General features: G+C 40.4%; 1 protein-coding gene across 3 annotated transcripts in view; it reads left to right on the top strand.

Moving 5' to 3' along the window:
• The window catches only part of LOC310736604 (connector enhancer of kinase suppressor of ras 2-like), a 97,590-nt gene that overhangs the window by 31,435 nt on the left and 38,386 nt on the right, over positions 1-27,769 (top strand). For all 3 annotated transcript variants that reach the window (XM_083560221.1, XM_083560222.1, XM_083560223.1), the window contains exons 2-9: positions 839-1,002; positions 3,930-3,968; positions 4,216-4,418; positions 4,558-4,645; positions 5,246-5,287; positions 11,155-11,274; positions 11,491-11,550; positions 21,586-21,654. In XM_083560221.1, coding sequence (XP_083416347.1) covers positions 839-1,002; positions 3,930-3,968; positions 4,216-4,418; positions 4,558-4,645; positions 5,246-5,287; positions 11,155-11,274; positions 11,491-11,550; positions 21,586-21,654 — 785 coding nt within the window. The remainder of the gene's footprint in view (positions 1-838; positions 1,003-3,929; positions 3,969-4,215; positions 4,419-4,557; positions 4,646-5,245; positions 5,288-11,154; positions 11,275-11,490; positions 11,551-21,585; positions 21,655-27,769) is intronic.

The following is a 27,769-nucleotide window of genomic DNA, read 5'->3' on the forward strand; positions in this document are numbered from 1 at the left end:
AGAAGTGATGGGAAGGTCATAGCAGGAATGGATAGTCATCACAAAAGCTTTGATTTACTGTACTCTAAACCAGCCAACTTGCCTTTTAAATTATTTTAATCAGCAAAATGTAGTGTAGTGTGCAATAGATATAGAATGAGTGTGTGTTTTTGTGTCATAGTTAACAACTATCCATAAGCAATATCAGCTATATAATGCACAAGTCAAAAGTCAAAAACAAAATGAGATTGGAGACAGGATCAAAGCAGGACAAACAAAAAACTCATCGTGCTGTTTTCCATATAATCATAGCATGAGGCAGGGGACAGTGAGATGATCATAAAAAAATAAATTAATTCAAGAGAGAATGTAAATCAAACAAAACTACACATATTCTTATAAATTAAATAGGGAAAATGTAGTGTTACATTCAAACATGGCTGTGGCAGGGGGGCTGTGCCGAGTGCCGGTATGTGAATGGAGGGCGAGGCCGGGAGAAGGAAGGCATAGGAATGACACACAGACTGTTTATGTTTAATGTGTCTGTTTAAGTATATGTGTGCAATGGAGGAACATTAAGAGTCCCAAAAGTATGGAGAGGCAGCCATTGAAAAAAATAAGAAGGTGAAGTAATTGTGATCTAGGACTGCTTTTTGGGCCAAATACTATATGCACAAAATTTTCCTAAATATAGGACTATAATATAGAATTTTTTTTCTTGTTAAGATACTTGGGAACTTATATTCTGACCTCTCCCGGTATAAATCTATGCTTGTTTCATAAAAACCTGAGGATTACATATGTATTATTTTTACTAGAATAAATCCTGATGCCTTTTTTAATGTGTTGTGCTCAACAGGCTTGGATGACTGCCTCCAACAGTACATTAAGAACTTTGAAAGGGAGAAGATAAGTGGTGAACAACTCCTCCATATCACACACCAGGAACTAGAAGAGCTTGGTGTCACACGTATTGGCCATCAAGAACTTATACTTGAGGCTGTGGATCTATTGAGTGCACTGGTATGGTACTCTTTATTCCTAATTAGCACATAAAGTCATTACATTTGATTCATTAGTTTTATAAACATGCTTCCATTTTAAGTTGTTGCATATAATGTTGATAGATGTATTCTTATTAAATAATGTAATTATTTACCACAAGGATTCACAAGATATGAGAAATTATATTTATATATTGATATCTTTTAAATGGTTTGTTAAAATTCCACATAGTACTGGGACAAGGCATGTAATACTGATTTCTTTCCACTGATATCATAACAAATTATTTTATGGTGAACACATTGCTGTCATTTTCTCTACTGCCATGGTGTTAAGCAGGAGAGAGCAGGGGTGTGTTGGGCAAAATGTGCATAACACCAAATATTACATTAAATTGCCTTTTTATTATTATCATCATTAATATTATTTATTATTAATATGATAATTTCACAGTAGACCTATTACCATTTTTGCATTAAAGGTTTATTTGCATCTTTATTCTAAATTGTGACTAATGGCAATTTGAAAAATAATTTTTGGAAAGCCAAAACACTTCACATTAGAAAAAGCTGAAAGTTCTATAATAGACCATAATAGTATGACAAACTGGTCTATGGAAAAGTGTATTAAATTACAGTAACCAAACAATGATACAAAAAACCCAAACAGTGCTTAAATGTTATGAATGGTCTAAACGGCATATGTTTAATAAGTTACATATGACCCAAGTTGTGAAAAACGAGAGTAAAGACAACGTTTCAGTGCAGTGCAAAAGTGATCAAAGTGTAATCATTGAAAACAAACAACAAATTCTTTAATGGTAGAATATCACTGTGATATTTTGCATTTGTGGTATGGCCTCTATATTTCAGAAGTGTTCATTATAATTTATCTCTTGATTTGGGGTTTTTCTTCAAGCTCTCACAAGATTTCTGTATGTTTTTGTGACTGAATTGTTCGGTGCTAGTTGTTAGTGCACCATTTCTCTTTTTCAGAACTTTTCAAAATTGTTTTTTTGTTTAAATGCAATGCTTCTGCAATGGCTCTGTTTAATTTTCCTTTAATTTTGCTTTTTCTTTCTGGTCTTCATGTTAGTTTAACCTATTTTTAACAACATTTGCAATATTCCTATGTGAAACCCAGGGCTCAAACCAGTGTTTAGCATTTTACATATTACAGGGTATACTTGGGCAAGAAGTTATACCTGTCAGTCACATGTTTTTGATCAATGGTGGGTTCAAACAAAATGTGGCATCTTCTGAACTCTTTAACACATCTAGATGTACATACCAGGAAAATTTATGTTTCATCCCATTTTTGTCATTTTGTCAACATATTGCAGAAAAAAACGAATCAATTAAAAAACTGGCTTTGCTTTACAATACTTTTAGAGTAGACAGTAAAAGTAGGAGCAGTTGGTCTGAGCATATGGTAGATGTAACCAGAATTGATATAACTAGTAGGGATAGCATGTTGCATGTATGAATATAATTTTCTTCAGAAAGATAAAAGCTTGCTTATAAGCCAAACCCGCCTGTCATGACAAACAAAGCATGTCCTAGTGTGCTGCAAACCAAATTCCTCTCATTAAATTTACATATATGGCATTTGGAAGATACCTGTATCCAAAATAATACACTTTGTAAGTTAAATCCAAAATAAATTACAAAGTGATGTGAAGTCTCTACCAATAAATACATTTTAATACTGGTTCATTAGGATACAGATTAATGCATTCTTTACCATATCAGAATGCATTTATACTCCAAGTCTATATGAAAGTTTTGGTAAGGACACAGTTATAGCACATCAGCACAAACACAAGCAATTCAGGCATCTGCTTAATTTATTTAGAAAACTTATTTTTTCAATTTGCAGTGATTGACATATTTGCTTTAAACTTTGAACAAGTTTGAATGCTCTTAGGGTGTGCACGAAGCAACACCTGAAAATGTTTTAAATCGGCAGAAGTTTGTGTAATTCTGCTTACACAAAAATTTACACAATTTATTAAATAACTAATAAATTAGACCTATTTGCTGCATCAGTACATGGTAGATTCAAGACAGGTATCTTTGAATTGTTAAATTATAACATTATTCTGTCACAATTTGTGACAGGTGGATATAAGCACATACTTATTAACAATCGAAGTAAGCAAGTTGAACCAGTTATTAAAAACTGGCAGCTGTCAAATGATCGGTTTAACACCACAAATAAGATGACAAATGCAGAGAAAATGCATTAAGCATCAAAATCAGTTATTCAACAGGAAACAGTGTTGTGTATTGCCTCTTAAGGAACTGTTACTGCAATTTCAGCTCAATAGTTTGCTAGCCATTCATCCTCCTGTGAGGTAGTGTGTGTGGGTGAAGTGATGGAGAGAATGCCTGTTATCTAGGCTTTGCATGCATTCATTAGATTAGCATCCATTCATACCATGCTTAATTCAGACCTTCCTAAACCTACATTAATTGCCTTTCCTGCAGCTCAGCTCCTTAGGCAAAGATGTGACACCTGGCCTTAGTGACATGCAGCAGAGACAGGGAAGTAGAACAAAATCCTGTCAGAATTTTTATATCAAGCCAGACTGTGACTGAATCCTGTAACTACAGACCTAAGAGGATAATTTTGTACCAGCACTGAAGTTTTCATCAGACATCATATATTAGAGCACATAATTCCTCCATGGGAAACACCATGTACACATGGATTACATTGGATTATAAAATGCTTTGAACAACATAGTGAACTAAAGGTGAAAAATTAGTTGGCAGTATAGTGCACAGCCTCACAAACTTTAAAGTGTATGAAATTGAGATGACCTGCCACTGACAGCTGTGCTACAGTATCTCACTATCTTTCATTAGGGCATGATAACATAATTATTTTTTTTTAAGAACAAATTAGCTTTGAGAACTAAATACTGTTTTTTTATAGAACAGTGGACCATCACCAACAATGTCCACAGGGCTGGAGTAAAGGTAAAGAAAATTTCAACAGGGGAAATATAGTGGCCATAATAGAAAATGCAACCCAAAACATAAAGAACCTGTGTGTAGGGCCCTGAATTAAATTTGATGTCCTTTTCAAGTATTCTCATATCACTTCCACTGATGAGCTATCATCGGAATAAGAAAACATAATTTAATAAATTTTCCTTTAAGAGTTGTTCCTTTAAATTCTATATATTTTTTGCTCCTGATATAGAATATTTGCTCTTCATTATAGAACTATGGGTTAGAAACAGAAAACCTGCGGACACTATCCCACAAGTTAAGTGCCTCAGCAAAGAACCTGCAAATCTACATCATCAGTCGACGCAGAGGAGGTCACTATGATGGAAGGGCCTCACGACGTTTGCCGAATGACTTCCTCACCTCAGTAGTAGATCTAATAGGAGCTGCAAAAACCTTGTTAGCCTGGCTTGATAGGTACAAAGATAGCTTATTGCACTAATAGAACTCCACAGTATTTTTAAAATGAAGTAATGAATTTGCATTATAATATTTTGCAAGAATATTTAGTGAGCAGTGAAAGCTATCTTTTCTGCACTACTTTTTTGCCTTGCAGGTCACCTTTTGTCAATGTGACAGAGTACTCATTGCTGAAAAACAATATTGTTCAGTTGTGCTTGGAGTTAACCACAATTGTCCAACAAGTAGGTATCTTACGAATTTCATTACTTTTAAATGCAAGCACATTTTATGTTCATATCTAGAATTTCGAAAAGCTTAATAAAAAATTAAAATGCTCCTAATAAGGATGCTCTTTTTTTGTGTTGATGGAGATTTATTTTAGCAAATAGAGCTCAAATTTGGTCAAGGGTATCAATTACTTTGTATTCATAAAATATCAGGATTTCTCTAAACAAGTTTTAGTGAAATCCATGAATATTTGTAATTTTAGAAGTTGGAGGTATTGGAGGTAAAGCCGTTTACATAACTTGGCTTCCTCTTGCTAACTGCTAAAGGGGAACAGCTGTGGGTGGTCTTACATCTGAGACATCTCACAGGGGGCTTTTAGACAGTTGTGTATGTTTGGAGATAACATTTAAATCAAAATTATATAAAAAGGTGTTCATAAATGGCAAAGAGTTGCAATAGTTATGTACTGCAAAAAAATTTATTTCCAAAATCGACGCTTTAGGTCGCTAGTTATATTTCTTTGTTGTGACTTCAGACATAATGAAATGGCTGTGAAAAACAGTGTGCGATTTCTTTTCTTGTTTTTTTACTCTCTTCTGTCTTTGTTTCTACAGGATTGCACAGTATTTGAGACTGAAAACAAGATCCTTCATGTGGTGAGCTAATACTGTATCTTTAACATAGTCCTTTCACATTTCTTATACTTATCTGTGATTTGATGCCTGTGTTGGTGTATAAATATGGGGAAAAGCCAGCTCAAACTAGACCCCTTTTCAGTAAAGACCCAGTTACTCGAATTGCATCTCTTCAAAAGTACATTTCAATCCTATATAATCTCTGACCTATGTATACTTGTATGGCTCAGTGGAAACTCTATCTGTATGTTTATTGGTTCTCATCTCATATTGGTTCATCTGTTGTGCTTGTTCCCTTTTGTTTTTCCTCCCCAGTGTTTGGTTATTTCTTGTTTTCAAAAATACAGTTCTGCATTTGCATTCACTCTCTTGGATCTACATTCTAACAGAATGCCTTAACCAATACAGGATGCAGCAGAACACTATCTAGTAGAGTTCGACCATCTCTTTAAGCAGAGCCAAATCCATCGCTCCAAAAACAATCTCTGACATATACTATTGATTCAGACAGTGGCAGGAGAGGTCACAAGTCCTGATAAAGGACCTCATGGCCACCCCTCTTCCCTGACCTGCTAAAAATGCCTCTTCACCTCCCCTCTCCACTGAGGATGTTGCTCAGCCTCCCCCTTTGCTGAAGACTTTGCTCCACCTCCCCTCTTTGCTGAGAAATTTATCCCCCTCTGGTCTTGTTTTTGTCATCATTGCTCCCTGCTCTGGCCTCCATTGTTGTTATGCTCTCACTTGGCTTCCACATTGTCATCACCCCTCAATTGTTGCTCCTTTTTTGACCTCATTGCTGTCATTGTCACTCCTCCTCCAATCATCTGGTCACTTTATGAACAGGCTTAACTATACCATAACTATTTATGGCCACTGATCAGGCAAAACATTATGACTATCTGCCAAATATACTGTTGGCCCCCCTTTTGCTGAAAAAACTGTCCTGACCCATCGAACATAACGCCATTACCTTCTTCAGCAATTTAAGCTACAGTAGCTAGCTCGTTGGATCAGACCTCACAGGTCAGCCTCTCCCCACGTGCATAAATAAGCCTTGGCTACCCATGACCCTGCCATTTCACTACTGTTTCTTCATTGGACCACTTTATATAGATACTGACCACTGCAGACCATAAACACCCCACAACTGTTGCACTTTTAGAGATGCTCTGACACAAACTCACTTAAATCCTTAAGCTTTACCATTTTACCAGCTTCTAACACAGCATATTTGAGGACAAATGTTTACTTGCTGCCAAGTATATCCCACCTAATAAAAAGTGGCACATTGTATGTCATAATCTTCTTCTTTTTCTTTCGGCTTCTCCCATTAGGGGTCGCCACAGTGAATCATCCGCCTCCATACCCCCCTGTCCTCTACATCTGCGTCTTTCAACCCAACTACCTGCATGTCTTTCCTCACCACATCCATAAACTGCCTTCTTGGCCTTCCTCTGTTCCTCCTTCCTGGTGGCTTTATACTCAATATACCACATGTCCCTGCTCTGCACATGTCCAAGCCATCTCAATCTTGCCTCCCTCACCTTGTCTCCAAAATGTCCTACTTGAGCTGTCCATCTTATAAACTCATTCCTAATCCTGTCCATCCTAGTCACTCCCAACGAAAACCTCAACATCTTCAGCTCTGCTAACTCCAGCTCCACCTCCTGTCTTTTACTCAATGCTACTGTCTCTAAACCATACAACATAACAGGTCTCACCACAGTCCTATTAACTTTCCCTTTCACTCTTGCAAATACCCTTCAATCACAAATCACTCCTGCCACTCTTCTCCACCCACTCCACCCTGCCTGCAATCTTTTCTTCACTTCTCCAACAAACCCTCCACTACTTTGCACTGTTGACCCTAGGTACCTGAATTCCTCCACCTTCTCCACCTCTTCTCCCTGCAACCGCACCCCTCCACTGCCCTCCCTCTCATTCACACATGTACTCTGTCTTACTCCTACTGACTTTCATTCCTCTTCTCTCCAGCACATACCTCCACCTCTCCAGGCTCTTCTCAACCTGCTCCCTACTCTCACAACAAATAACAATATCATCCACAAACATCATAGTCCATGGAAACTCCTGTCTGACCTTGTCTATCAACCTGTCCATCACCACTGCAAACAGGAAAGGGCTCAGAGCCGATCCTTGATCCAGTCCAACCTCCAACTTGAACCAGTCTGTCGTTCCTACTGCACACTTTACTGCTGTCACAGTGTCCTCATACATGTCCTGCACCACCCTAACATACTTATCTGACACACCTGACTTCCTCATACAATACCACAACTCCTCTCTCAGCACTCTGTCGTACACTTGCTCTAAATCCACAAACACACAATGCAACTCCTTTTGACCTTCTCTACACTTCTCCATCAACATTCTCAAAGAAAATAATGCGTCTGTGGTGCACTGTGTTGCTCACAGATGGTCACCTCTTCTCTAAGCCTGGCTTCCAATACTCTTTCCCATAACTTCATGGAGTGACTGATCAACTTAATTCCCCTGTAGTTACTGCAGGTCTGCACATCTATGACATTCTTAAAGATCGGTACCAGCACACTCCTTCTCCGTTCCTCATGCATCCTCTCACCTTCCAAAATCCTGTTAAACAATCTTGTTAAAAACTCCACTGCCATCTCTCCTAAACATCTCCATGCTTCTACCGGTATGTCATCTGGTCCAACCCACTTTCCACTCTTCATCCTCTTAATTGTCGCTCTCACTTTCTCCTTAATAATCCTATCCACTTCCATCCATCTCCACATCATTCAACCTTCTCTCTCTCTCTCATTTTCCACATTCATCAGCTGCTCAAAATACTCCCTCCATCTTCTCAACACACTCTCCTCACTAGTCAACACATTTCCATCAGCATCCTTTATTGCCATATCTTGCAGCACATCCTTTCCCAGCTCAGTCCCTCTGCCTGGCCAATCGGTACAAATCCTTGTCTCCTTCCTTAGTGTCCAACTTCTTATACAGTTCTTCATATGCCTTTTCCTTGGCTTATGCCATATCCCTCTTTACCTACTGCCGCATCTACTTGCACTCATGCCTACTTTTCTTATCACTCTGTCAATTCTGTTTTGCCAAACTCTTTCTTCTTATGCTCTCCTGCACTTTCTCATTCCACCACCTCAGATCTTTGTCCTATTTCCAGATATCACACCAAGTACCTTTCTAGCTGCCTCCCTTATCACTTCTACAGTAGTTTCCCAATCATCCAGCACCTCCTCACCACCACCGAGCCCCTGTCTGACCTCTTTTTTGAATCTCATACTACAGTCTTCCTCCTTCAGGTTCCATCTTATTCTTCTTTCAGTCCTCACACTCCTCCTCTTCTTCTTCACCTCCAACACCATCCTACAGACCACCATCCGATGCTGTCTAGCTACACTGTCCCCTGCCAACACCTTACAGTCTCCAATCTCATTCAGGTTGCATCTCCTACATAGAACTTAGTCCACCTGTATGCACTTTCCTCCACTCTTATAGGTCACCCTATGCTCCTCCTTTTTCTTAAAATAAGTGTTCACCACTGCCATTTCCATCCTTTTAGCAAAATCTACCACCATCTGCCCTTCTACATATTCCTCTCCTTAAGGCCATACCCACCCATTTCCTCCTCATCACCTCTGTTCCCTTCACCTACATGCCCATTTAAATCTGCCCCAATCACCAATTGTACATAGGTATACCTTCTACCACTTCATCTAACTCACTCCAGAATTTTTCCTTCTTCTCCTCATTTCACAGCCCACTTGTGGAGCATATGCATTGATGACATTTATCATCGCCCCTTCAACTTCCAGCTTCACGTTTATCACCCTATCAGAAACTCTTTTTGCCTCCACTACACTCTTACTGTACTCTTCCTTCAGGATCACCCCTAAACCATTTCTCTTTCATCCACACCATGAAAGAACAGTTTTAACCCACCTCCAATGTTCCTGGCCTTGATCCCTTTTCACTTAGTCTTCTGAACACACAACATATCTTACTTTCTCCTCTTCATCATATCAGCTATTTCTCTCGCTTTACCAGTCATAGTACCAACATTTACAGTACCAACCTGAACCTTCACTCTCCTACATGCTGTCTCCGTAGACGTCTTTCTCCTCTCCTTCTCCTCCTTTGGCCAACAGTAGCCCAATTTCCACCAGTTACCTTCTGGCTAACGATACCTGTGGCGGTCATTGGTAACCCGGGCCTCGACCGATCCGGTATGAATTTTGCATTTGTGATCCGCATATTTGATTTGGCACATTTTACGCTGGATGCCCTTCCTAATGCAACCCTTCCCATTTATTCGGGCTTGGGACCAGCACTAAGAGTGCACTGGCTTGTGCAACCCTAATGGCTGGGTTGTGAAGGTCATAATCTTATAATGCCATAATGTTATGCCTGATCGGTGTAGAGCAGAAAAAGCATAACTCATAGATTATAGTTCTATGTCAAAAGCAAGCAGTGTGCAGGCATTTTAACTGCTGAACTAGACAAGTATATAAAAATATTGTCTGGGTTATTCAATAAAAAAAATACTGTATATCTTAAAAATGTAATGTTCATCTGCCTTTTTCCATAAAAAATGTGCTCACAGCTGAAGCATAATTGGCTAGTGTCACTGCGAATGAGAAAGTATATCTTCCCTCTTACTCAGAAAGCATGGTGAATTCTGCTTCCTTCTGACTCCAAACCATAGATCGCTGCGGGACTACAATGCTTTGTGCAACCCAGGAACTGTCAAATTTCTTTTTAATGTTTGAGCAAAAAGCCTATTGTGTCTATACGAATTGTATTCGCATTTTCTTGCAGTTTATTGAAAATGTATTTTAATGCATATTTTTGGAAAGCTCTCTACAGATTAAGGCAGTCTGCACAGAACTGGATCTTGCAGATCACAATAGGTTTATTTAATTCTGAGCCATGTTCCCTTTTTTTTTTTTTTTAACTCTACATTTACCAAGCACTTTATTAAAAACACTACACTAATATTAAGAAGGGTCTTCCTTTGCTTTTAAAACGGCTTGAATTTCTTTCTTTTGTAGCATGAATACCACAAGCATTTCTTGCCCATTACTTGTCTATTCATGGATGCTGGTCCATGCAGATATGATTGCATTATGCAATTTATGGAGATTTTTCAGATGCACTTCATGCTATGAATCTTATTTTATTCTCCCAGAAAGGTATTTGATTATATAACTAGAATGGCTAGTGAAGACCATCAAACTCATTGTCATGTTCATGAAAAGAGTTAGAGAAACATTTGCTTTGTAACATGGTGCATTGTCATGAGGGAACTTTGGCCATGAAAGGATTCACATATTCACTGCCCCAGTAGGCTGTAACAATCAAGCAAAATCTGCCAAGTAAAGAAAAATGAAAAACACAAGAACATCACCTTCAACAGCCTGGACTGTTGACCCAATGATGGTTAGGTTCATGGACTCATGCTGCTGAAGCCAAATTCTTATGCTATTGTCTGTATGGCTTAGTGGCATTGGATATTTATGTTTCTTCCAATCAGGTTAAATTTTTTCCAGACATATTCAATATTGGTGGGCCTAAGCCCAGTGCAGCCTTTACTTTACCTGAACTGAGTAAACTCTATATACTGTTGTGCATGTACATTCCAAGAGACCAGCAAACAAAAATACTTAAATCTGGCCCGATCAATCATGTCACAATCAAAACCACTGAGCTCACATTTTTTCCAAAGCTCTTGGACTATCTGCATGGTTATATAAATTGCCCCAATACCCCATGATTGGCAAATAAGATAATTGCATGAATGTGTAGATGTACAGGTGTTTTCCCAATATTTGATGAATATATGTCATTCATGCTTTTTTTTCTCCTCCTAATTCTGGCAGTGCAAAACATTGTCTGGAATATGTGACCACATCATATCACTGTCTTCAGACTCACTTGTGTCTCAATCAGCTCATTTGGAAGTTGTCCACCTTACCAACATCATGCCCAGTGAAGGCCTGGTATGTGTGTTCAGAATTAAACAATGAAATGTTCACAATTACTCTCATCTTTGTCCACCTCTAAGAGTGTGTCAAATACTGCTTTGAGAGGAGTCTAAAAGTATGAAAAGCATTAAAGGCATTCATAGTAGTATACACCATATCATAGCAATTTTATTGTACTTTATACAGTGTACCTTACTGAGCTAACATGACTCTCACCTTTCCTATTTCAAGGGAATGTACATCAAGTCAACATATGATGGGCTTCATGTGATCACAGGTATGACAGAAAACGTAAGTGTCCTAGGACAAGGAATTAGCTGCTGATTACATTGCTCTGGAGTCAGCTCAGTATAAAATTAATATAGCCTGCACAGAAATGCATGAAGAGACAAAAATCACAAAATAGCTATAGGGCTTAGAGAATTATGCTGGAACTCTTAAAGGATTGCATCTTTTTGTTTGCAGTGCAGGTTTTTGTAAAGATGGTGGCAAGCTTTTCCAAATAATAATAATAATAATAATAATAATAATATCTTTTTCCTAATATTTGTTAATTCAGTAACTTTGGCAGAGATCCAAAACATATATAAGAAGCATTTAGGCAATTTATCTGCTTGCCTGCATGCTCGTGAATAGTTTGAGAAAATCAGAGACCCCAGGGAAGACATGCAAACTTCCATATAGACATTAATAGTGGCTCAGAATTAAACGCTGGACCATGGACTTATTGAATGGTAACACTTCCAACTGTGCCATTGTAAGCAAATTCACAACACAAACACGGATTTAGTGTTTTTTTTCCCAACCTGACTTAGTGAAGGACCTCAGACATACATTAAATAACCACTGGCTACATTGGTACAGAAAACTCATTAACATATTTATTATTATGATGAACAAACAAAAGGCATTAAATATCTTTAAATACATCAAGTAAGCAGTAGTAAAGCTTTTAAAAAAAATTTTTTTTACTGCGGTTATTCAGTGTTATTAGCATTTGTCTTTATCAGGGGGGACAAGCATAGAACGTGCATAGACAGCCTATTTTTTTTGTTGTGCTGTTATCTTCTATTTCTTCTGGCTAAGTATCCTATGGCAGTTTTGTAATTGAAAAATAAGTTGTGTAATTTGCCACCCTGATTGGAAAGGGTCTAAGGAACATTGTGATTAAATTAGGCTTTAGCGCCACCATTAAGTCAAATTTGGGGCTAATTTGGAGGTTATAACTTTGTGCTATATCTCAAATATTTCAAAGCCTCTAAAGGCATATCTTTAAAATCTAATGGTGTTGCTAAATTGCCTAGGTTGAGACAAGTTTAATACACTCTTTTGCATCAATTTCTGTCTACTTTAATTTTCCACATGTTCACATGCCAGGAGAGTATGATAGTAAAATCTTGGAAAATGTACCAGACACCATAAGTTTGTTATGTTCTATAGTGGCCCCAGCAGATCATCAAGCCTTTCTTCGGCTACACTATGAAGACTAGCACCAGTATGAGTTAATCGATTTTGTTGCTGGCTGAGAACAGAAAGGTGCTTCAGATGTTTCTACAACAGCCACACCTTTACCGGCTCCAGCTATCCTGAAACATCTCTCTCTCTCTCTCTCTCTCTCTCTCTCTCTCTCTCTCTCTCTCTCTCTCTCCCTCCCTCCCTCCCTCCGTCTCTCTCCCTCCCTCCCTCTCCAGTATGACTTAAATTCCCCTGGCAGATTTTCTTTAATGACAGAAGCTGGCCAATTTTCTGGACTGGTGTCCCCTTGTTTATGCAGGAACAATAATCAAGATCATGAATATATCTATAGCAAGCAGGAATATACTGCATGTTAGTGCACAAACACTGGGTACACATCAGGTCTTAGGCTTAGGATGTAACCAGACCACCATCCTTCAAACTCTATTAAATAACCACTGATATTTTACAGGTTTTATAAATATGTATCAAACTAATTAACAAAACGTTTTTGTTTATGTTATTTCTTTATTTTTTTAAAGAATATTGCCTTACTTTTCTTTTTATGTACTAAGTCTAAGTGAGTTTGTTTTTCTCCTGGCACCTGTTTTCCGTTTTGATTTCTCCTCACTGTGCTACCTTGTTTTGTGCCTATTGTTTCTTGCTTTCTGTTGCACCTTTTTCCAAAACAATTTTGTTGCTTGATACTTTGTTATCTTTTGCCCTCGGTGTTCGCTTCTCAGGTTTTTGTGTACTGATCTCACTGTTTCTTTTTCACACTTCTCCAAATCCACTACATCAGAGCTTCTCTCTGCAGTTTGGTCCATCCTGAGTCCGTAGCACTGGATGACCTGGTTTGGGCCCTGGTCATTAATGAAAAAACCAAGCCAGCCATTGACCGAGGGCAGAGTCAGAACACACAGGATCTTTTCTCCATATTGGCAAATTGGTGATGGCTCAGCATATACATTTTTTTCTGACTACTCCCTGTACTATCGTCCAGAAACTAAGTTACAGCCTTTTGCCAGCCCCAGCTCCTGTCCCAATCCAGTCACCACCTCTCGACTCCTCCAGGCATTTACGTTTATGAAATTTGACAGATTCTCTGATCCAAAGAGACTTACAATTATCTTTTTTTTTAATATAACTGAGCACTTGAGGGTTAAGGGCTCAAGGGCCCAACATTGGCAACTTGGTGGTGCTGGAATTTTCAATCATCCCATCAGCAGCCCTGAATCCTCCAAGGGACTACTCACACTCCGTTAAGGGACCTGCATCGTTCCCCAGGACACTGTTCAATTGCGCACATCGGTGGCTCTAAGTGGATGGAACGAGGAAGCTCTCAAGGTGTGCTTTCAGAATGGTTTCTCAGAAACCATCATCAAACCATGGTCATCAAACCAAGATTAGCTGGCTCCTTGAGATCCTCCTGATACTCTCAAGGCTCTAATCAATTTAGCCACACATCTGGACATCTGTATGCATCAACGAGTGTATAATTGTAGACAGCCAGCTGGAGTCTCACCCCGTAGGAACACTCAGGAGGGATTTCAGAGCCTCCAACCTCCAGCCTCCAGAGCCTCTCAGATCGCACCAGAACCCATGCAGTTAAGCAACACTTAGCTCTACCCAAAGAAACACAATCGTTGTATGAGGGAACAGCGTTGTCTCTATAGTGGTCAGCTGGACCACATTCGCCCCACCTGTCAGGAAACAGAACTATCACAGCTGGGAGGAGGCTGTGATGAGATCTCTCTATCCTCGAGCTGTACCTCTTCATTGAGCTTATGTGGTCGATAAGATGTCAAACAATTTGGGCTTTGATGTATTCTGGCACTGTGAACAACTTCATGGACACCACCCATGAATCAACCTCCTGAACTTCTCTTGGTAACTCGGACCATAACATTTACATTTACATTTACATTTGCGGCATTTAGCAGACACTCTTATTCAGAGCGACGTACAAAAGTGCTTTGAGTCTCTAGTAATGAATACATCAACACTGGTATGCAAGATTACAAACTTAATATAAATATAACTCTTGAATTCTACAAAACAAACTTGGAAAGTGCTAATTTAAGTGTTTCAGGAAGAGGTAAGTCTTTAATCGTCGCTTGAAGATAGTCAGGGACATCTAGGGGAAGTTCATTCCACCACCTTGGTGCCAGAACAGAGAAGAGCCATAACCACACTGAAACGCAGAACTTTAAGCCTAAGGAAAGTTACTCACCAAACTCCGTCCCTGCAACCATCTTCTGACATAGAAAAGACCTCCAGTGGCATCTGGTTTAGTCTCCTTAGTTCCCCCTCATTCTCAGACACCCCTGGCTCATCCGCCATAATCCAATTATCGACTGATCCATAGGCACCATTTCCAAGTGTGGCCTCACCTGTCATTCCACCTGTCTGCTTCAAAGTCCTTGTTTGGCTGCTCCTGAGATCCCAGAACCTTCCATGTCCTTGCATCAATTATCGTGGCCTTAACGAGATAATGATCTGCAAACGTTACCCCTTGCCTCTCATGACCATGGCCTTTGAACTTTTTGTGGATACCAGGTGCTAACATTGTGTTTTACGAGTTCAAATGCCTGTTCACAAGCCCCCATCTTGACCATCACAGATCCAGACATACCTTTTGTGTTAGAGGTGGATACCTTAGATGTAGGAGTAATTGCCATTTTGTTTCAAAGAGGAAATGATAAAAAATTATCCCCTGTGACTTCTTGCACGAACTCACTCCGACTAGTCGTGGCCAGACTGGCACTTGAGGAACAGAGGCACTGACTTGAAAGAGCTTAGCACCTCTTCAGGTTTTCACAGAGCACAAGAACCTGAAATACATCCAGCAGTCTTGATGTCTCAACGGGAAGTCTTAGAAGCACCTCAGAGTTCTGGGTATTGTATTGTAAAATTTCCAATGGTATTAAAGGCAACATTTTTTTAATGAAAATCATACAGCCACCATAGACAAATTTTTTTAAATATTTTCTTATGCGAATGTGTAAAAGTTATAATATTCCAAAATGCTGTTTTGTTAATATTTCTTTTCACAGCATGAATTATTTTTACATTAATCTTTTTTAATCATATTGAGAGTTCACAAAGAAATCAATAATTATGCTTTAGAGGAAAGTTTAGCAAGGTCTATGGAAATGGCACCATCTCTTGTGGCACATCAACTGCCTGGAGATGCTGGCTATGTTTCTAGAGTTAAAGCATTTCCTTTCTGACCTAAGGGGCCATCACTATGGCTCTCCTCATATGAGTCCTCTGGTATCCTCACCCCATTTGGTGTCAGAGTTCACTTAACCCGAAGTGGCGGCTTAAGTCCTTTTCCTCTGGAGTGTCTCTCTAAGACATTTGCAATGCTGTGGGCTGGTCTACCCCTACTGACCTTTGTCAGGTCACCTTATAGCTATAGTGCTTTTTTAGCTTCCTGGTTGTGACGCCACCCTGCCGGTGATGTCGCCCCTTTCCGTTGGACTGATTACACATATAGTTTAGAGCATGGTCACGCCGAGGCATTCCTAAAGTGTTGTTTATGCAGCATCTCATTCCCTCGGGGAACCAGGCTTATATACATAACCTAGAGATGTTCAATAAGTTGTTCTCGAAGACAAATATGTGCCATAGTCAGTATAAAGTGGCGACCGCGCACACCATGCAAAGAGGTCGTCCGGAAAGTAAGATCTTTGAGAGCTTGAGCTTAAGGTTCAGGCAGGATAAAGGAAAGACAGTAAATTCTATATAAAGAAGGAATCTGGTAGCATAAAGTTTTTTTGAGAACAGTGAAGATTTTAAGAAAAGCTAAGAAAAAGATGAGAAAACAAAAGCTTTAGTTTGGTAAAACTAGAATTATTTAAAACCAAGATGTGAAAAAGTAAGACATTTCTTAACAAGTTGTAAACAAAACAAAGGATGATTTGCACCGTTGTCTTAGTGATAGTTACCCTGTCCTCCAAAGTTTGTCAGTTCATAGCCCTGCTGAAGTTACCCTCTGCGAAGGAAACTGTGAAACTGGTGACCAACCATGTCTACCAAGTCAATGGCATCCCATGAGACACCTATCCTAGTCCACAGATTTCCTCATGATTCTGGAAGGCCTTCTGCAAAATCATAGGGGCTACTATGAGTCTATCGTCTGGCCTTTGAGTCCAATGGGCAAACTGAGAGAGTGAGCCAGGACCTGGAGACTACTCTGAGGTGCAAGGCTGCCAAGAACCCATCTACCTGGCCATCCTTCCTTCTATAGGGCTAAGTATTCCCATAACAGCCTGAGTTACACGGCCATAGGCATGTCAACCTTCAAGTGCCAGTTCAGATATGCTCCTCCTCTGTTCCTCTCTGCAGTGCCATCCATGCAACAGTTCATCAGGCAATGCTGTCAAACCTGGAACAGAGGTAACTGTTGTCACAAACATGCTCCCATTTTCAGACAAAGGGTTTGGCTGTCAACCAAGAACCTACCTCTGCAACTTGAGTCCTGCAAACTGTCCCAGTGCTACATTGGACCCTTCAAAATAATCAGGAGAGTCAATCCATTTACTGACAGATTACAACTACGTAGTTCATTAAAAATTGACACTACAAGTATTTAAACTAATTCCTTTTACTGGTTATAAGCTAGGTTTTTGTTTAGTGTAACACTATGTTCACGAGTGTTTTCCAAGTTCATTTTTCTCCTGACACCTCTGCTTGTGTAAGTTTTGTTTTGACTTCTCCTAACTGTATTGCCTTGTTCCTCACTGTGCCTGCCAACTCTTACTTTCTGTTGCTACTTTTCCTAGGAAATGTTTCTTGCTTGATTTGCTAATTTATGTTTTGCCTTCTGTGTTTGCCTCTCTTGTGTGTACTGGTCCCGTATTTTTTTCTCTAATCTTCCTTTTTTTTTCTTAATTACAATAAATCATACTTGTCTGAATCCACTGCTTCTGAGCTACTCTCTGCAATTTGGGCCACAGCCACAATGGTGGCCACAGCCACTCTTGTCGTGCTTCATCGGATCTCTCGCCTCTGAAATACATGGCACAAGTTCGATCCCTGGTCATGATATTTATCTTATAGGAATATATCGAAACACTTCATTTTATTTTATTTTTTTTATTTCTTGTGTTGAAAACTTTGGTGAATAACTAAAAAAAGTTTCTCTGATTTTTTATATGATAGATGTATAATCAAATCAATATCAAGTGTGACTACCCTTTGCCTATAAAACAGCATTAATTCGGAAGGTATGTAGTTCCAAACATGGCGAACTAACCGCAGACCACAGGATGCCTCAAATCCTTCTTTATGTAATCCAAGATAGTTCTTAATGACATTGGCTGTATGTTTGAGGATATTGTCCTGGAGCAGAATAAATTTGGGCCAATTGGATGCCTCCCTAATGGTATTGCATGATAAATAAATCCTGTATTCCTTAGCATTGAGGACACCATTAATCCTGACCAAATCTTTTTTCTTGCACAAATGCATCCCCAAACTTTCAAGGAACCCTAACTACCCCAGTCACCATAGCTTGCTCATCAGGAATAAATACACATCGGTTACCTTAACTGTTAAATTCTGTAAAGCTGCTTTGAGACAATGTCTGTTGTGAAAAACGCTATAGAAATAAACTTGGCTTGACTTGACTTGACCCTTTGGTGAACAAAGTGCTAACTGCATTTTGACCTATCAATTTAGAGCACCTGCTTTCATTTTGCTGCACATGCATAGTTGAGTCACTTAGCTTTGTATCCAGGTTGGAGGTGTGGCTTTTTGGCTGTAATTTTTCCATGAAGACCACTTCTGGCAGACTTACAGACTCCAGACAGTAAATGGGTGAAAAAAGTGAGGGCACGGCTGGTAATATTATATATCAATATAGCTTGAACAGCACATCTGAAGCTGCTTTGAAATATTTGCCTGGGAGAGACCTTGCTGATGCAATATATCTCATTGATGTTCTCAGTCTTGCTTTTGTGCAAGGCCTGTAACATTAAACTTTTTTTCACAACTTAACCTAATAGCCGAGTTTGGCTGTTCCTTGATATAAGCCTCCGACAAAGAAGTTTCTGTGGCTTTTTGCAAGTATACAATGTGTGCAAGTGTAAAACTTTATGCTGGTTTAAAACCAAAGGGTACAGGACATATTACTGACATAGAGAACCTTTTGTAGATGTTTTCTTTTATCTACTTTAGATCTTTAAATCTAGTAGAGAGATAGCATTAATATACTTTGTTTGTCAAATAATTAGGTACTTAATTGACCGGTGCATTGTAAAAGTAAGTCTTCTAAAGAACTCATATTTCCATTGTGTCTGAGGCAGAAATTCCACTGTCAAATTCTGACTGCTCCTTACAGCATAGGCCTTGCTGTTCTGTTGCTATGCAACCATATGGTTCCCAGGGAGACAAAGCTCAGTGTTCTCTTTTATGAGATTCACATGTGGACCACCCCAGGAAAACACAGGTATAAATGCACAAACAATTTTCTACATCTCTAAAATTTCAACAAATTTTCAAAAATTTTTTTACGATAACACATTAAGACACATTAAATCTTAAATTATTTAATACACTTACAATTTATTTGCATTTTCCTTTCAACAGTGGACATTTTCACATATCAGCTGTACAGAAAATGTATAGAGATTCAGTAAAATCCATATAAGTTAATCATCATCCATAAAAAAATACAATGATCAAACCAGAGGCAAGAGATGAAATGTCTTTTATAAAATGTGAGGAAGAAACCTTTAAAAGAACCAGAATCAAAGGAAAACCATGTCTGGATAATATTATTAAAATAAAATTATATACCTCTGTATTACATTATGTGGTGTATGTTTCAAGTACTATGTAGTGTTCTTTCTCTTGTCCTGTATGTTTTTGTGTCTGTGTTGTCTCTGTTATTAACTTATGCAGCTGCATGTGATCCTTCGTCCTGGGCAAATGTCTGACGAATATGTTTATGTATGTTCATTATATTTCATCTGTCTTGAAATATTGAAATATTGTACCTTGAAAAGCATCCTTGAGCTTGGGAAAGGCGCTATATAAATTACAATTATTATTATTATTATATGATCAAAAGTGTAATTGTGTTTACAAGACTGTTAATTCATGGATATTTGGATGCAAAACTGTTCATTGCAATTGTGGTTTAAAATATGTTTGTTATAGCAAGTGCCTCCTTAAACTACAACAAAACTGTTTGTTATTTATTACAGTCTATAAATATCTTCATGTTTTTTATGTGGTACCATCCACAGTAATCTCACATGTTTTTAAGTTGTCCATATAGGGTCGTCCTTAGAAGCATTGAGCCGTTTGCAAGTGAGAGGAACCAAGTAAGGAATCATGTCGGATCAGGCAGGTCCAGAGTGATTGACTAAACAAGTGTGATGTCACCCTAGACTGTAAAACTGAAATTAGGTTTTAAAGTCCCATTTCATCAAAGTAGGCCTGGTGCATCATAAAAGACAAATTGTTTGCTAAAGAACAAACACATGCAGTGCTTCATACTGCATGCCATTAATAGTATTTTATAATCAGTGAATTTAATTTTTTGGCAATATTTGTTATAACTAAAGAAGGTTATCCTAGTAAAATTATCTACACAAGCTTCAAATAAAAGACTGGAGTCAATAATTACACCAAGGCCATTAACCGCTGTACATGGTGAGTCATAAAAACCTATCCAGAGATACTATATAATCAGAAAGAAAGCTTGGGAGAATGTGATGTGGTCAGATGAGACCAAAATTGAGCTTTTTGGCATCAACTCAACTCACCATGCATTGAGGCAGAGAAATGCTGAATATGAACTCAAAAACACCATCCCCACTGCCAGACATGGAGGAGGAAACATTCTGTTTTGGGGCTGTTTCTCTGCTAAGTGTACAAGAAGACATCACCACATGAACGGGGCCATGCACTGTAGAATCTTGGATGAGAACCTTCTGGCCTCAGCCAGAACACTAAAGATGGGTCATGGATGGGTCTTCCAGCATGACAATAACCAAAGGCAACAATCTGATGGTCTTGTAGCCCATTCCAGCCTTGTGCAGGTCATCAATACACATAACAAGTTGATAATATAAGTACTTTCCTAGAAAGACAGGACTAATCTGGGTCTGTGGGAGTCCGAATTCTTGCTAATTTATTACAGGATCAAATACTTATTTCACTTGATTAAATATAAATTAATTAATAACCTTTCTTCAATGTTCTTTTATCTTCTGTCTCTCTCTGATAAAATAAGCCTACAATAAAAAAATCTAGACTGTTAATTTCTTAGTAAGGGGGTTAAATTTATAAAAATTAGCAGGGGATCAATCATTTATTTTACCCACTGTAAAGAAAGAAAAAATTACAAAAAAGATGTAACTGTCTACTTATAGACCAGATTTTATAGTTAAATATTATTAAGCATGACCCATTGCTGCCTTAAGACTTTAGGGTCCCTTAATAAATCCTGAGCTAATGTTACTGTCTGAGTGAATTTTGCATGTTCTCTAAGTGTTGCTGCGGATTTCTTCTGTGTTTCCGCTATTCCTGCAATCTTTGATATGTTGTCTGACTTATCTCAACTGCATCTAGTAAATTTGTCTGTGAATCTGTGAACAATCCTTTATAATGGACTGGCTTCCACTCTTATGTGTTTTTCTCTATTATGTCAATTACTATCAGAATAGGACACCATATCCACTGCAGAGGTCCTCTGTTCTTGACCAAGCAGCTATTTAATTAATTTATTCATTCCACTTTTTCCACTTAATTTCCTCTGCACTGTAGGCTCATTGAATGGACTCATATAAAATATGTGAGGCAATTTCTGAATGTGTATAATGCAAATACTAATTGAAATCTGTTTCTTTGTAGTCCCCTGCTGACCATTGCAAGAAGATCCATGCTGGGGATGAGGTCATCCAGGTCAATCAGCAGACTGTAGTGAGTCTGTCTCTCAAATACATCCTCATACAATGTTACCTTGGAAGTTTTGGTTTAGGTGTTAACTCAGTTAATTCAAAGAACGACTGAAGGATCTAAAAGCCATTCTAGGGACCTCCTGAGAGGCGGGCGAGCCCTCCAAACCGCTATAGTACCGAACAGAGGTTGAGGGTGACACTCTCAGAGATCGCTGTGCCTTGAAGCACCATATGTGGCAGAGTTAACAGACTGACCTCTTGAGGGCGCAGAGGAGGGAAGGACACCGTATAGTGTTATTGTCATGGAGCGAATGAAATGGAGGCGGAAGCCGAAGTACAGCATGCTCGGGTTTAATACAGAGAGTGAATGAGAGATATACACTATCACACACGCACGCACACACACGCACACACACACACACACTCACACACGGCAGTCCCTGGGTTGAGAGAGTCCGAGGTGCGCTTGGGGAGAAGCGTAGCTGATCCGAGGTGCGCTGAGAAGAAAAGCGCAGCCGGTACAGGATAGCTGAGTCCGGAAGGAACGGAACGCATAGAGTCCATAGAGGGTATGAAACCATTAACTCATACAATAACGAACAAGGGAGTGAGTGAGGAGCTTATATAGAAGAGGGGTGGAGTGATGATGAGCCCCAGGTGAGCGTGATTAAGCCTGGAGCTCCAGAGAGAATGGAGGCATGATTGATGATAAGCTCTAGGTGTGCATGGTTAAACCTGGAGCTCTAGGTAGAGTGGAGGCATAGAGAGCCATAAGAGGGGGCGTCGCAGGTGGATCCAGGACATCACCCCCCTACTGAGGGTGTGGCACCTGACGCCCCAAACCCAAAGATGCCTGGAGGGCCTGGGCACTCGAAGGAGGGCCCTGGTGGCCATCCAGGGTCGAAAGGGACCCGGTCAGAATCGTCGCGGAACCAGGGAAAGCCAGGAGGGACTCGAGGGGGAGCGACAACCCTAGCGGAGAGCCGGAACCGGACAACGTCTATTCCGAAGACACGGGACGAAACCACGGCCCCAGAGGAGGTCCGAAACAATGTGCAGCTCACTGCAGAGGCCAGGAACGGAGCGAAACCAGGGCAGGGCGAAGACCGGAGGCAGACGAAAGGCTGGAGACGGAGAGCCGCCTGTAACGGATACCGAGGACGGAGGAATGCTTGCAGCGGATACTGGAGACAAACAGAGACATCTACAGCGGAGGCTGGAGGCAGAGTGACATATTCAGCGGAGTCCAGTGGCTGAGGGACCTCCACGGCCGAGACCTGAGACTGAGTGATGCCCTCGGCGGCGATCAGGGGCAGACTGACGCCCACTGTGGAGGTCTGGAGCGAAGTGATGTCCAGCATGGAGGTCAGGAGCAGAGCTACGTCCGCAGCGGTGTATGGCGACCTAGTGATGCTTTTGTTGGAGACCGGGAGCAGGAAGGTGTCCTTGGGGGTGTCCAGAGGCCGAGCCTCCAGAGGCCGTGCGACACCCACGGCGGAGCCGTGACGCAGCCTTCAGCGGAACTCGGGAGCAAGAAGTCGCCGACGGAGGAGCACGGGGGCAGAGGAGCTTTCAGGGAGCGGAGGAGTTCCCGAGAGCGGAGAGCGGATGTTCCCGAGCCAGCGAGGATGAATCACGAGGGGCGGCCGCGAGCTTCCGGTGGGTCTTGCTGCGACCGATTGGGTCACGTGGAGGCAACGGTGATAATCCGATCATGTTTTTTAAAGTTCGTGATTCTGTCATGGAGTGAATGAAATGGAGGCGGAAGCCGAAGTACAGCACGCTCGGGTTTAATACAGAGAGTGAGAGAGAGATACACACTAGCACACACGCACACACACAAACACTCACACACACGCACACGGCAGTCCTTGGGTTGAGAGAGTCCGAGGTGCGCTTGGGGAGAAGCGTAGCTGAGCCGAGGTGCGCTGAGAGGAAAAGCGCAGCTGGTACAGGATAGCGGAGTCCGGAAGGAACAGAACGCATAGAGTCCATAAAGAGTATGAAACCATTAACACATACAATAACGAACAAGGGAGTGAGTGTGAGGCATGATTGATGATGAGCTCCAGGTGTGCATGGTTAAACCTGGAGCTCTAGGGAGAGTGGAGGCATAAAGAGCCACCAGAGGGGGCGTGGCAGGTCGATCCCTGACAGTTACAGTGAGGAAAATAAGTATTTGAACACCCTGCTATTTTGCAAGTTCTCCCACTTAGAAATAATGGAGGGGTCTGAAATTGTCATCGTAGGTGCATGTCCACTGTGAGAGACATAATAAAAAAAAATAATAAATCCAGAAATCACAATGTATGATTTTTTAACTATTTATTTGTATGATACAGCTGCAAATAAGTATTTGAACACCTGAGAAAGTCAATGTTAATATTTGGTACAGTAGCCTTTGTTTGCAATTACAGAGGTCAAATGTTTCCTGTAGTTTTTCACCAGGTTTGCACACACTGCAGGAGGGATTTTGGCCCACTCCTCCACACAGATCTTCTCTAGATCAGTCAGGTTTCTGGCCTGTCGCTGAGAAACCCGGAGTTTGAGCTCCCTCCAAATATTCTCTATTGGGTTTAGGTCTGGAGACTGGCTAGGCCATGCCAGAACCTTGATATGCTTCTTACAGAGCCACTCCTTGGTTATCCGGGCTGTGTGCTTCGGGTCATTGTCATCTTGGAAGACCCAGCCTCGACCCATCTTCAATGCTCTAACTGAGGGAAGGAGGTTGTTCCCCAAAATCTCGCAATATATGGCCCCGGTCATCCTCTCCTTAATACAGTGCAGTCACCCTGTCCCATGTGCAGAAAAACACTCCCAAAGCATAATGCTACCACCCCCATGCTTCACAGTAGGGATGGTGTTCTTGGGATGGTACTTATCATTCTTCTTCCTCCAAACACGTTTAGTGGAATTATGACCCAAAAGTTCTATTTTGGTCTCATCTGACCACATGACTTTCTCCCATGACTCCTTTGGATCATCCAAATGGTCATTGGCAAACTTAAGATGTGCCTGGACATGTGCTGGTTTAAGCAGGGTAACCTTCCGTGCCATGCATGATTTCAAACCATGACGTCTTAGTGTATTACCAACAGTACCCTTGGAAACGGTGGTCCCAGCTCTTTTCAGGTCATTGACCAGCTCCTCCCATGTAGTTCTGGGCTAATTTCTCACCTTCCTTAGGATTATTGAGACCCCATGAGGTGAGATCTTGCATGGAGCCCCAGTCCGAGGGAGATTGACAGTCATGTTTAGCTTCTTCCATTTTCTAATGATTGCTCCAACAGTGGACCTTTTTTCAACAAGCTGCTTGTCAATTTCCCCGTAGCCCTTTCCAGCCTTGTGGAGGTGTACAATTTTGTCTCTAGTGTCTTTGGACAGCTCTTTGGTCTTGGCCATGTTAGTAGTTGGATTCTTACTGATTGAATGGGGTGGACAGGTGTCTTTATGCAGCTAACGACCTCAAACAGGTCCATCTAATTTAGGATAATAAATGTAGTGGAGGTGGACATTTTAAAGGCAGACTAACAGGTCTTTGAGGGTCAGACTTCTAGCTGATAGACAGGTGTTCAAATACTTATTTGCAGCTGTATCATACAAATAAATAGTTTAAAAATCATACATTGTGATTTCTGGATTTATTATTTTTTTTTATTATGTCTCTCACAGTGGACATGCACCTTTGAGCCAGTCTCCAGACCTAAACCCAATAGAGAATATTTGGAGGGAGCTCAAACTCCGGGTTTCTCAGCGACAGGCCAGAAACCTGACTGATCTAGAGAAGATCTGTGTGGAGGAGTGGGCCAAAATCCCTCCTGCAGTGTGTGCAAACCTGGTGAAAAACTACAGGAAACATTTGACCTCTGTAATTGCAAACAAAGGCTACTGTACCAAATATTAACATTGACTTTCTCAGGTGTTCAAATACTTATTTGCAGCTGTATCATACAAATAAATAGTTAAAAAATCATACATTGTGATTTCTGGATTTATTATTTTTTTTTATTATGTCTCTCACAGTGGACATGCACCTTTGATGACAATTTCAGACCCCTCCATGATTTCTAAGTGGGAGAACTTGCAAAATAACAGGGTGTTCAAATACTTATTTTCCTCACTGTATATAGAATTTCATATATATATATAAGTTCAGAGATGCTGACTGTGCATCCAGTCTTATTAATTTAATGTTTATCAAGTTACTTTAGCAGACTTTCTTAGAATTTCTACATTTTTGTTTTGCTTAAGAGACAGACACAGTTTCAATTTTGTTGACCCTGAGTGACAACTCAGTGGAGCAAGCAGACAGTAGGTTAAGCCTGTTTGTCTGCTCACTTACCTTGACTCTGGATCGTCACTGGTTAGTTTGTGTTATTCTGAGACTATGACACATAATACAAGAAATAAGGGCCGCATCTTTCCGAGTGGGATGGATACTGTCCTGCCCTAACAGGCCAACTTTGCCCTTAAAATTGCTCCAATTATCTATGAAGCCCACATTGTTTTTGGAGCACCACTTGGACATACAACAGTTCAACGACTGTAACCTGCTGTAAGCTACCTCGCCATGCCACACTGGGATGGTGCCAGAGCATATTATAGCATTAGACATTGCCTTTGCTAATCTACACACCTCTATGATGTTATTTTTTAGTAACCTCTGACTGTCGAAGGCGTATATCATTAGCTCCTGTGGAAATCCCTTTCCTAGAAACTTAACCTGACCTGCTATGTCTGGTGCCCTGGCTCCTGGTATACACCTAACCTGTGCTGCTGCTGGACTTAAAGGCCTAGCTAATTCACCTGACTCTCTGACAATAGAGTCTCTGGACACATGAAGCAGAGAGGAATGGGGCTACCATGGGTGAGCCCAAGCGTTAGCTTTGGCCATTCACTCGCCCCGCACCTAGGCCATCCAGACTTCCCCCTGTAGAACCTGGACTGCTTTCACACTTACTAATCCTCTCTAGACTCTGGATGCGCTTCTCTATTGCTAGGATCTTCTCCGTCAAAAAGCTAACTAACTTACACTTCTCACAGATAATATTATCGATAGTGACAGAGAAAGACTGACTATACATGTCACACACTGAATGGGCTGGATGCTCACCGTATCACAGAAATTACGTACCTTAATTTGGTTCGCAGTTCCAATGGGAATGGCCTCCACTGACTGCTTTAAAACAGGAAATCAAAACAATATTTTTTAATTATTTAAGTAATGAAAGATAGAAATCTGTAAAAATTTAAATGCTAACACGAACACGAAATTTAAGCCAAACAAATCAACAACTGGAACACGGCTAGCTAATATGTCACACGGCTCAAAAGCAATATTTGCAATAAGCTTCAGACTTTTTATACACCAGCACAAGTGGACACCGTGAGCACAAAAGCAGAACATCACCATTCGGACTCCCCCTGGCTGGCGCTCTAGGCTGAAGCATAAGGAGTTGATGGATCTGAGGACTGTCATCTTAAATAAGATGGCTTTGGCCCAGAGACTCTGACAACTCTGAGGTCTTTCCTGGGTGGGGTATAATGCACCTCACTATACTGTGTCCGTCCCTCCTCTGCACCCTCAAGTGGTCAGTCTGTTAACTCTGCAACATATGGTGCACAATTTCTCATTACGTAATGAGGAAACAGGGCAATTGTCCAATTACTTTTAAACTTGTGAAAGTGAATATGTATAAATAGTTAATTGGTTGATTTTTTTTTTTTTTTGTTAAACCTCTTGAATTTGTTTCATATTTTTGCAGAAGCCACCTGTCTTTCTTACTATTTTTCCATGTAATGGTGCATAAACCTTGAAAATAAAAATTCTCATGTAACCTCCCAATATAATTCCAATAGCAGCATTTTTAACTGAATAGGTTTTTGAATGACCTAGAAATGTGATCCAATTAAGGAGAAGGTAAACTGTTGCAGGGCTCTGTCTGACTAGCTGTTGGTTTGGATACTGAGAGGCCTCATTTGTTTCTTGACATGCATTATGTGTGCTCATCTGAATTAGGTAGGCTCCATGCCCTTATCTTCTTCACTGGCACTGCATTTGTCATAATGTTTATGCCTGTACCCTGATTGAAGCCACAAAAAGAATGTTCAGATTATACATGTAGTGTTAGTGACCA

This window comes from Silurus aristotelis (assembly GCF_946808225.1).
Source record: "Silurus aristotelis genome assembly, chromosome: 14".
Taxonomy (NCBI): Eukaryota; Metazoa; Chordata; class Actinopteri; order Siluriformes; family Siluridae; genus Silurus; species Silurus aristotelis.